At 39.3% G+C, this 12,052-nt stretch overlaps 1 protein-coding gene and 2 non-coding genes across 3 annotated transcripts in view; 2 read left to right on the top strand and 1 right to left on the bottom strand.

Moving 5' to 3' along the window:
- Positions 1-12,052, top strand: part of LOC133527985 (dynein axonemal heavy chain 10) — an 80,417-nt gene that overhangs the window by 29,086 nt on the left and 39,279 nt on the right. Inside the window, exons 38-47 of the mRNA XM_061865219.1 lie at positions 2,088-2,283; positions 5,590-5,687; positions 6,278-6,413; positions 6,927-7,013; positions 7,674-7,816; positions 8,623-8,801; positions 9,349-9,531; positions 9,920-10,045; positions 10,187-10,355; positions 10,797-10,881. Of these exons, the coding sequence (XP_061721203.1) occupies positions 2,088-2,283; positions 5,590-5,687; positions 6,278-6,413; positions 6,927-7,013; positions 7,674-7,816; positions 8,623-8,801; positions 9,349-9,531; positions 9,920-10,045; positions 10,187-10,355; positions 10,797-10,881 (1,402 nt within the window). The remainder of the gene's footprint in view (positions 1-2,087; positions 2,284-5,589; positions 5,688-6,277; positions 6,414-6,926; positions 7,014-7,673; positions 7,817-8,622; positions 8,802-9,348; positions 9,532-9,919; positions 10,046-10,186; positions 10,356-10,796; positions 10,882-12,052) is intronic.
- LOC133528019 (small nucleolar RNA U3) lies at positions 3,307-3,510 on the bottom strand. Its single transcript, XR_009800936.1, has one exon. It is a non-coding gene; the product is annotated as a small nucleolar RNA U3 (small nucleolar RNA).
- LOC133528025 (5S ribosomal RNA) lies at positions 11,456-11,574 on the top strand. The gene has a single exon (XR_009800942.1). It is a non-coding gene; the product is annotated as a 5S ribosomal RNA (ribosomal RNA).

Below are 12,052 nucleotides of genomic sequence, written 5' to 3' on the forward strand. Positions count from 1 at the left end.
AATAGGCACTGCCCATATGAAATAGTATATATATAGAATGTTCGTATGTTTCTTAAATAGAAAATGTTCGACGTAGTACTTAATACTACTGGCCTTAGCGTCTATTTCAGACGATCTATGGTGCAATGTCTAGAGACATAACCCCGCCTGGGACGGAGTTAAGGAAAACGCAGGGATGCCCAGCACCTGCGCCACCCTCTCGACCTCACTGGCCGGACCCACAGGAAAGGCAAGCCAATACGTGTGGAGCCAGGTTGGCTGCAGGGTTCGTCACAGGGGAGATAAGCCTCTATTAAGCATTGGGTTGCAACTTATCTAGGAGAAGGAAAACTCCAAAATCAAACCCGGGACGGAGTCCCCGTTAGGCGTGAGTAGGGTCCAACCTGAAATCTGCGGTAGTACTTAATACTTTATGGTTAAAAAAGCGGTTAAGAGCATGTTGGGCCCCGCTCAGTGTAGCGTTCCGTAGTTACCCGCTTGTCACAATGGGCCGCCTTGAAGTGGGTCTATTAGGCGGTATCATATGTATAACAAGCAATAGGGTGGACCATTGCAGCAATGGAAGACTTTTTGGAAAAACTCAAAAACGGCTCAACCGATCATGTCCGCCATAGTTTTCATTGAAAATATTTACTAAGCTTTACTTGCAGGGTATTTTTCACAATTTTTGGATCCGCGGTTCAAAGTTAAAGGAGGGATACATTTTTTTTCTTTCGGAGCGGATATTTTCGAAGAAAATGTCTTTATCAAAAAATGTATTATGAAAACCCCTATTCATTTTGAAAGACATATATATCCAAGGCACCATAACAGGGTTAAAGCGTCACTTGCTTTGTATGTATAAAAACACATCCATCACTTGCTTTGTATGTACAAAAGCCTCGCTCCGCTAAGCTGTTTCCACTATAGCTGCACTGAGCGAGGATAGATAAATAAACCGCTTCTATTGATTCATGACAAACGCATCCTCGCAAATATCTGGTGGAAACGCAGCCTAAAGCTCAGTAGCTCGCGCTATTTAACCAAGCTTGAAACTAGATGGCGCTAGTAGTCCTTAGTTTTGAGGACTTTATGGCATGATACATATCCTTTTGCGGTTTATTTAAGTAAGAAAAAGATAATAAAGTGTTATCATTATATACTAGACAAGATATTAGACAAAGATTAAGAGTGTTGTTACACTGCCTTAAAATTACATGTTCTAAATTGCTTTTAGGGAAAGTATCAATATTGAGTACTATTAGTACAGTGAGATTTTTTTCTATAAAAAGTGTACGCTTACAATTTTCTGACCAAAATAAATCCTGAGCATTAGTCTCATATTTAGACCGCATTGCGCTGAGCATTGGTATCATTGATTGAAAATAGATGGCGCGAGTAACCCATTGTTATAAGTAAAAAGTGCCCGCGTAAGTTTCCGCTTATACTAATCTACGCTGGGAATGCTATTTTGAATATAAAATGTTCTTCCAAAAATAATATATTTTGTAGATTAAATTCGGGTTTTAATTTTTTTTGTTGTTATTGTCTTATATTCTTAATTAAAACTAGATGGCGCTAGTTACCCTAGATAGTTTCACGTGTTTAAACCTTGTTAGTGTAAAGAGTTTTAATTCAGATTACATTGTCAAGAAAAAAAGATGCTTGAAATTTTTATAAATATTTCTCATTCGGTTGTCGGATATCTTTAAAGAATCACACTCACAGATCGAAATTAGAAAATTAGCTCTGCGTTCCAACTCCGAGTCCGTCTAAGCGAGCTCTGCACCGTGTTAGATACAACTAAGAAATATAGAAATTTAACTTTTATGATGTCACTGCCATACTTCGTCATTATAAACCCCATGCATGTTAGCTTGGCCCGACTGAGGGATAGACATAGTTCAGATATTTATGCATATTTATCAAACACAGTAAATAAATGTATCTTGGTAAAACAGCTTTAAACTTTCACGATTTTTCACATCATTAAATTATAAAAACGGGACTTTATAGCGTATTGAGTTTTAAAACGGGACTTGTTTCTATAATTTAATGGTGTGTATCTTGATAGTTAAACTATTTATACTTTTTATTTTATTTTACAGATTCATTGGTCCATTCCTCTCAATAGTACACACTTGGGAGCGGCGGCTGTCCACCATCTCCGAGGTGATAGAGGAATGGATGGCCACGCAGCGCAAGTGGCTCTACCTGGAGGGCATCTTCGTTGGGGGGGACATCAGGCAACAACTACCAGAGGAAGCGAAGAAGTTTGACGACATTGACAAGGCGTTTAGGAAGGTGAATTATTTTTATAGCACATCGTGTAGTCAGTTGTCCATGCATTTTTCATAGAGATGTCCCCTCACTTTTTCCTATTAATTAAAAATGAATGGGTAATAATAGTAGTTTATGTGACTGCTACATAATAAAAGGCGTTAAAATAGACGAGTGTGGGTTTAAGAAACGAACAAAGTGAGTTTCTTAAAACGATCACACGAGTGTTTTAATGCCTAATTATGTACAACATACACTATTTTATCTACACACATATTATAAACTTTCTATGAAATATTCACTAACCCAAATTACAGTCTCGTGGCGGAACTCGCGGATATGTGGTGGCGTCACTGAAGTATTTTACACGAAATTTTTGCTATAAAGTTACCTTAAAAACAATAAAACATATTCTTTTTATACTTAAAATTAATTAAAAGATAAACTGTACGTCAAATGGCGGTAAAAGAAAACTTTTTCTACGCATGTAGTTTTTTTTTTTAAATTCAGAGACAAACTAGAGTCGGGGGGCCTATTTCCGTATCATTCGATGCAAACTAATATGCGAGATATGTCAAAATTGTATGCAATTGACATTTTATTTCGAACAAAAAGGCATTTCGACTGGTATTGTAGCAATTACATTGTACTAAAAAGTAACAAAAACAAAACGAAATCATAAAATATGCGATAAGTAATCAATTTTTTTTTAAACCCCTTCCGCAAAAATGCCTTGTTTTATTTTGGAAATTGCTGGATCGATTTTTATCAAACATAACTAAGAACAAGGAATTCCCATTTGTTTAAATCATAAACGGTACAGTCACGGACTTTGTGCTATTTAAGGTTTTCTTTACATTGGCCATTTCATAAATGTATTCAACCAAATCAGCTTGTATCCTAAATAAGCTCAACAAATAATACCTATCCGTGTCTGTACACTTCATGTCTCAATTTCCTTGTGATATAATATATATTAAGAACCTACCAGGTAATATTTAAGAAAGAAATAAATTTAAGTCAATAGTTTAAAGGTGTTAATAACCAGCCACTCAGACAGCGACAGTACCCCACGCCTTCCTCCGAAGAGAAAGGTGAACGATCATCGATGGCTAAAGACCAAACGGTCATTGCCTGTCTCACGCTCAGGGCACCGCGCCACATCTCATCTTCGTGGATGGGGTTAGCTCACGTATTGTGATAGCCTGGTGAAGAGCTTACTATAGAAATGATCCTATGAAGTAAGGTCTTAACACAAAATCGCGCGCCAAAGAGCGTCATGAATCCGAGAAAAATTTTAACACCGCGAAGTAGGATTCGTCGCGGACAGAACAGCGACATCTTCCATGAAATTGGGTAAGCTATTTATCGCGGCGCGAAATCCCCACGTGGGTCTATATTTACTCGCCAGTGCTATAAGCAGATAACCTTGCCGTCACCATAATACGTTGACATAGCAGATAGCGTTTGATAAATGTGCAATCAAGGTATTAAATATCGACACGGACATAATGCCAAAAATATGTATACTATACACGACCTTATTATTATTACCCATACATAAGGTTAAGGTAGTGTGTACATTTTTTTGGCACTTTGTCCGTATCGATATTTAATACCTTAACTGTACGAGTACACGAGGTACACGCCTATCCAAAACATTAAAAGTCACTTAAACTGTGTACCTTTAATTTTCTTATAAACTGAAATAAATGTCATATAATACTAAGAAAAACCTGCCGCGAAAGCAGAGGACGCTGGTTCGATTCCAGCCTGGGTCACTGTAGGCCTTGGTCACTTTTTCTTACATTTATTTCAGTTTATAATTTATATAGTAGTGTTTCTACTTGAAATAAAAAACAAATTAAAATATTTTCTGAAAATAATTTGATTTTGATTTGTTCTAATACTTCTAAGAGTAGGTACCTTTAATTTTCTTATATTGCTACTAAGATATTTACGTTTTTTTTTGTATAATTGAATAAAACTATAATTGAATTGAATTCAGTCGATCCATGGGCGTCAGGGGACCAGGGGGGGCAGCTGTCCCCCTCTCTAGCAAAAAGGGGCATACATATAGTTAATATGTATGCCCCTCCCCCTCCCTTTGGCCATCGGCCATATGAAGTAGCAAATTCAAAGGGTCGTGTGTAGTATGATGTCATCACTACGGCTGAAAAGCTAAAAGAATAAATATTTTACTGAAAGAAACAGCCCGCTGAGAAACGTAAAATACAGAGACGTGACAACTGACAGTGACATTTGAAATTTATGACAGTGACAACCGGACACAATTCAGATTTTATGCATAAAATATTTTATCTTTTACAGTCATACTAATGACGTCACCCGTCCAGTTTACACTTTTTAGGGTTCCGTAGCCAAATGGCAAAAAACGGAACCCTTATAGATTCGTCATGTCCGTCTGTCTGTCCGATTCTGTCACAGCCACTTTTTTCCGAAACTATAAAAGCTATACTGTTCAAACTTGGTAAGTAGATGTGTTCTATGAACCGCATTATGATGTTTACACAAAAATAGAAAAAAACAATAAATTTTGGGGGTTCCCCATACTTAGAACTGAAACTCAAAAAATCTTTTTTCATCAAACCCATACGTGTGGGGTATCTATTGGATAGGTCTTCAAAAATGATATTTAGGTTTCTAATATCATTTTTTTCTAAACTGAATAGTTTGCGCGAGAGAAACTTCCAAAGTGAAAAAATGTGTGTCCCCCCCCTGTAACTTCTAAAATAATAGAATGAAAAATCTAAAAAAAATATATGATATACATTACCATGCAAACTTCCACCGAAAATTGGTTTGAACCAGATCTAGTAAGTAGTTTTTTTTTTATACGTCATAAATGGTACGGAACCCTTCATGGGCGAGTCCGACTCGCACTTGGCCGCTTTTCTACATTTTTAAAAGAAATTAATGGAAATAAAACTTACTTATTTTGGTAACTGTATTTACCAGCTGTCACCCTTGTTTTATTATAATAATAGAGGTCACTGAAAAATATGAAGCATGTGAGTGGTTAGATATGGGAAGCATATTTACCGAAATGGTTTTCGATTTGGCCCTCTTTGCAAATTTTGAAATGTCATGCCAATGCCACAATTTAGGTAATCTTGTCGTGTCCAAACTGGAGCCGATTTTTGAATTTCGAGCGTTCGATTTCGACACTCTTAAATCTATGGTAAACGGCGAAATGCTATTTATGAAATACTTACAAGAGATAGAAATTGGGAATCTAGTGGTATTGACCATTGCTTTCAATTTTATTTGTCAAATTTACACCCCTTTTTCTTTTTCCTTAATGTACAGATCATGCTGGACACTGCGAAGAGGCTGAATGTCGTGGACTGCTGCTGTATCGCAGGACGTCTAGAAGAGTTTATTAATCTAGGACTAGGGCTGCAAAAGTAAGACACTTAGAATCAATTGTGACTTAGGGCCACTTGCACCATCCCACTAACCCGGGGGTAATCGGTTAAACCGTTAACCCTGTGTCATATTATACTGGTAGCCATGGTAAGGCGAAGGATTCCACGCTCCTGTTATAATAGTCTCTACAATTTTAACTGGATTCGTCCCGAGAATCTATTCACTATGGTTTTCGAAACCGCAAAACGGAGGCGCAAAAAAACACCCTAAAATAAAAAAAGGATTGGAACGATGATCAGTGACATCAATCATGAATTCTATGGCTTTAGCCAGTAGGTTCATAATGAACAATAAGATTGGCGCGTGCCTCTACCTGGAGACGCTGCCGCTAATTGGTGCAATCTATTGTGTATCTGCCTAGGACTATAGCGATATTAGCGATGATAATGTGACAAACCTTATATAGCACTCTGAACCTTTCTGCATGGTGCGTCCGGTTTGCGGTTTTTAATACAATAGATAGACAATAGATATAGCCAACTGGCTCAACTTGAAAACTAGACGTATATAGTCTTTTTCTATGCCCACTAAGCGGCTCTATATTTGAGGACTATATTCTATTGCTCAGATGCCAGAAGTCGCTGAACGACTACCTGGACTCCAAGCGGCGGATATTCCCGAGGTTCTTCTTCATCTCCACCGACGAGCTGCTCTCGATCCTCGGCAGCAGCGAGTGCTCCTGTGTGCAGGAGCACATGATCAAGGTAGGGGCTCTGTACTGTATTTCTAAACATATTTGCTTCGTCGAAGAAGTATTTTTCACGTGACTCTGTCATTAATTCCGCCATTGAGATGAGACTTTTACTATTTGTGGAATTTTATGTGTTTATAAAATATGTTGAATCAAATTATGGAATCTCCGGCTACTAATAGGTCCGAGTGGTATGATTATGACCAAACGAACTGTTTTGTGATGATGATGACCCAGCAAAAGTCTACTTATTATAAACTATTAGTAGTACTTTTAATAAAAGTTCAGATTAAAAGAAAAAGGTACAATATAATCCCTACATACATTGCTCCCATAATTATTAGCGCTAAAATAAAATTATCCACAAGTCAAGCAAAACAAACAAAGCATTCACATCCAGCCTCTTTCTCTAAGCCATTTACGGCATTTTCGAACTCACTAATATCATTATGGATAAACTCCGTTGAGTATTTATCTTCTGTGGAGTTCCAGAATATATTCAAAAAATTTTACAATATTGTTTCAGATGTTCGACAATATTAAAGCTCTGGACTTGTACGTGGATCACACGAATCGACCAGTCGCTGCTAAGATGATATCTGCTGAAGAGGAGGTTTTTACAATAACAATTTTATAACCTTTTTCGTCGCGCCGTACCCTGTTTTTTTTTTATGGGAGGCAAACGAGCAGATGAATCGCCTGCTGGTGGTAAGCAATTACCATCGCCCATGGACACCAACAACAGCAGAAGGGTTGACGATGGAAGGATTACTTTAAGATGGGAATACGCTCTTTTTTTGAAGGTTTGAAGGTCGTATTGGTCCGGTAATACCGCCGGCGATAGTTCATTCCACGGTTTAACTGTGCGATGCAGGTAGTTACTGAAGAAACTACTGATGCAGATGGAAATGTTGTCGTGTAGAGCGATGTCGGAAAAAGGATTCTAAGAAGACAAATTCTAATCCTATATTGCAAATTATAAACTACTAGCTCTGCTCGCGACTTTGTCTGCGTAGAATGATGATTTCCCTGACAAAAAATTCTTCTTCGGGACTCAAACTATCTCCATTCCGTAAAACCACCTAACTATAGGATCAATCTTCTAGTTGGTAATGTAACAGGCAATTAAGTACATATCAACCTTCTATTTGGTATTGCCTGGCTTTTTTCTTCCTTTTGTGTAAGTACAGTATGGAGCAGTTACGAGTATTTTCACATTTATAAAGCTATTAAGGTGAAAATGCATGGTGATATTTTGTATTTAACGTTATAGATAATGGAGTTCCGTAGCGTGGTGTACACTGAGGGCCGCGTCGAGGACTGGATGAACCTCGTGCTCTGCGAGATGCGGCGCACCAACAAGTTCATCACCAAGAAAGCCATCTTCTACTACGGGAGGAACTGGCGCGTTCCCAGGTACGTTTATAAGCTTTGGTTTACGTTGTCGCGTCGGTGGTAAACAATGCACACAACCCGCTTGATATGGGGTATATGGAGCGATGTCACTTATGGAATGATTTTTCTTCTGTTTATTTTCTCAATGTTGTAAAATATAAGCGTAATTGCATTAAAAAATCTTCCTCTAACTTACGAAAATGTATGGAATTTTCCTAACTCAATGAAAAATTACACACATTTTAACCGTCCCAATTAATTTGGGATCTACAAACTTATCAAATTTTATCAGTCAAAAAAAAAACTATATAACAAAAATAATCGGCCCTTATGCAGTTTTAAACCAATGTACTCATTCTCGTTTGGTAAGAAAACCTCAGGAGGGAGTTTATTGCCCAGCCATAACGTGCGCGGGAGCACAGTGCGTAACTCTGTAGATTCCTGGTTACATAATAAATGCCTTTAAAGTTAGATGAATACTCCACAACTACGGTTTCTATATCTGTATGCGCTAGAGGATTGACCACAAATATTTATAACAGTGACCATACGCGAAACGATCCCATATACTTAGGTAAATAAAGAGATCTCAAAAATAAAGATATATATTGGAGCCCGTTCATATATAACTCCGAACGATCATGTGTACCAACGAACATGTGTAAACGCCATTTGTGCACTAACGAACTAGCTCACTTCATAGTGCCCGTAACCCTCGTCTTTACGAAATATGTAATATGTAAGGCAATGGGTCCCCTTCCCCCCCCCTTCCAACCCCTTCTTTACAGACTGCTTTACTTTTTTACCAATTTTATTCATCTCAACAGGACGGAATGGATTTTGGAGTACCAGGGTATGGTGTGTCTTGCAGCCAACGGTGTTTGGTGGACGGCGGAGACCGAGGAGACCTTCATCCGCATCCGCAAAGGGAACAAGAGGGCCATGAAGGAGCATCTGCAGCAGCAGAATGAGCAGCTTGATGGGCTGGTTGTGAAAGTGAGACAAGGTCAGTTATTATTCGGGTGAATCAAACTTTTCTTGGCACTCGCTGCTATAGTTAAAATCGCCCTCTCGAAACCCTGGTTATACGGTATTTAAACTATCCAGACATACATTTTTATGGCAGTAATAAGCCCTTTCCAAAATTGATGACGGAAAGCAAAATATTTTTTTTTAGTTTGCTTATACATATTTCTTATACCTAATTGAATGTCTTTTCAAAATGACCCCAAATCATTAATATATGGCTCAGGACGAATTTGTCCACAGTTATATTTCATTACCTTCCTCTGTTGTCCTTTTTGCATGAGTCCGATGTCCTGTTTCGTGGACATTCCTATGTGGTCTCTTAACTCGTCAAAATTCCTGTAGGTATATTCCACGGTGCTAACTCGATCGCTCTGATATATATGGCACTGACTGTGTACCATCGCCTACACTGGTAACTGTCCATCGGTGGACCTTATTACAAAAGGCATGCGTTCCACCCATGGACAGTTAAGAGTGTTGCTGTTTGTACAAACTCGAGCCTGAGCCCAATATGTTATCCTCAGATTTGGCGTCAAACGACCGGCTAAAGTTCAGAACAATAGCGACCATCGACGTGCATGCGCGCGACATCATAGAGAGTTTCGTGCGCGACAACGTGACGGAAGCAGCCGAGTTCGAGTGGGAGAGCCAGCTCCGGTTTTACTGGCTGAAGAGGGACGACAATCTGTGGATCCGACAGTGCACTGGTGTGTTCAACCTTTCAATGCGTGTGGTGGTCAACAATTGTGGGTTCAAACCTCGGTTGTGCTGTATAGAGCAGAAAAAAATCGTTCCCGAAGAAGATGCAAAAAGATGACTGAAAATTCGAACAGGATCCTTAATAAGAAACAGACAAGGGTTGAATGTGTTGAACATGTTGCTTGTATATAAAGTCGTACATCCATTGATATTCCTAGGTAATAACAAACAATCGGCCTCAAGGAAGGCCTTTCGCGAGCTTACGGCGTGCAGCTGTGCCTTTATTAAACTAGTCGGTTTCAACCTCAAGTTTAACTTGGGTCTTCTTGTTCTTTGAGTTGAGGCTACTTTTGAGTCTCTATCATGTTTTTTTACTTACGCTTTTAATACATTCAGGAGTGTTCGAGTACGGCTACGAGTACATGGGGCTGAACGGTCGGCTCGTGATCACGCCGCTGACGGACCGTATCTACCTCACCATCACGCAGGCCCTCACTATGCAACTGGGCGGTGCTCCTGCAGGTACTTACAGTCTGTGATTCAATCTTCTTTCGCATCACAAACATCTGCACATTACATATTTTGATTCTATATAGGAATGTCTATCCCTTGAAGGAAAAAAGGCAGGACCATGTAGCAATTCATAGTCCGTTTTCCTTCCAGGCCCCGCCGGCACAGGAAAGACAGAAACGACCAAGGACCTTGCCAAAGCCCTAGGGCTCCTCTGCGTGGTAACCAACTGCGGCGAGGGCATGGACTTCCGCGCCGTGGGGCAGATCCTCGCCGGGCTGTGCCAGTGCGGCGCGTGGGGATGTTTCGACGAATTTAACAGGTCATTCGATTGTTTTCCTATCACAGCCTATAATACAAATGCGATTAAACCCTGGGGATCCAATTGTGTATCACCTGCGGTGAGGGCATGGACTTTCGCGCCTTGGTCCAGATCCGGGCCGGGCTGTCCCAGTGCGGGGCTCGGGGCTGCATTGACGAGTTCTATAGGTAGGTAAAATTGGCTCCCGTCCCACTTGATTCGACTGTAAGATTGTGTCCGATATGCGCCTAGAATTCTCTTTTGGGGGCATTTTTTTATTTCAATGGTGATGATGACTCAACGAAGTATTTTTATTTTTAACTACAGCTCACAGAGCCACTAGATTTAGGTGTGGACGCTAGAGATTGACTTGACGCCAATTTAATATTTGATCAAATTGACAATTTCATTGTCCCTCTAGCTGGGCATCAACCTTAACTTATTGCACAATCTACTACGCAGGATCGACATTTCGGTGCTGTCCGTCATATCTACGCAGCTGCAGTGCATCAGGAGCGCATTACTCATGAAGCTCAAACGATTCACGGTGAGTATATCTAACTATGCGTGGTCAACCCAAACTTGTCAGTAGAAAAAGGCGAGAAATTCGAAAAATGTACCCAGGCGCAAAGGGTTGAACTCCCATAGAAAATTAGAATTCCGCGCCTTTTTCGACCGACAAGTTAGGGTCTGCCTATGTTCGTATGTTTCACTGACAAGAGATTCTTGGTAAATTATAACAATAGGGAGCGTACATGAACTGTAGGAGGCAGCACAGGAGCCGTCAGATTTTTGGCGCGACGCGTAAATGTGACGTTTATAGTTCCGGTGTAGCCCAAAAGATGGCAGAACCTACTATGCACAAGAAAACACGTGACGTGTAAATGTACTTGTTTATGGCTCCGATTCAGGCCACAAGATGGCAGACCCTCTAACGCGCACGGTTCCATAAACACGGACTGTTCCGCAACTTTGCAGCGTTGAAATTCTAACCTAAAATAATTATTTTGGTGTAATGTTTTGTTTTTATTTATGATAATGACATAAACATTCGAATAGAAGCCAAACTCATAATACTCATGAATTAGTACAGCTCCATTACAAATTTCAGTTCCGTTGTCGCCAATGTCCATACCACGTTGAATACACCGGTTCTCGTCTGATCACCGAAGTTAAGCAACGTCGGGCGCGGTCAGTACTTGGATGGGTGACCGCCTGGGAACACCGCGTGTCGTTGGCTTTTAGCCTTTTTTAACATTTATTTATTTTGGCTATTTGCTTTTTTTAACATTCGTATTTCTTTTATGTATTTCGCTTCTCTTTGATTTTGCTATGAAGACATTGTAATGAAACACTCAAGTAATAATAAAAAGTTATCGCTTTTTATTGTATTTAAATAATGTATTTACAAAAATATTCAAGAAGTTTGAATAAAAATATGAAATAGTAATGTTACTTTTCAAAAGCTTTTATCTAAAATAATAATTAATTATTTTCGACAGCTTCGAGTTCAGCTAAAATTAGATCTTGAATCTTAGATCTAAGTCTTAGCTTTCGCATCATAGGAATTTTGTTCATATATGGGAGAAGACTCTCAAAAAACAACAAGTCATGGTTTTTATCTTTCTCGTTCTCGAAAATCTTTACCTTCTTTTTTATTTGCGAAAGTTGATCATTATCATCGGGTATTTGAATTATTTTATTCTGCGGTAATTCTT

This window comes from Cydia pomonella, chromosome 18 (assembly GCF_033807575.1).
Source record: "Cydia pomonella isolate Wapato2018A chromosome 18, ilCydPomo1, whole genome shotgun sequence".
Taxonomy (NCBI): Eukaryota; Metazoa; Arthropoda; class Insecta; order Lepidoptera; family Tortricidae; genus Cydia; species Cydia pomonella.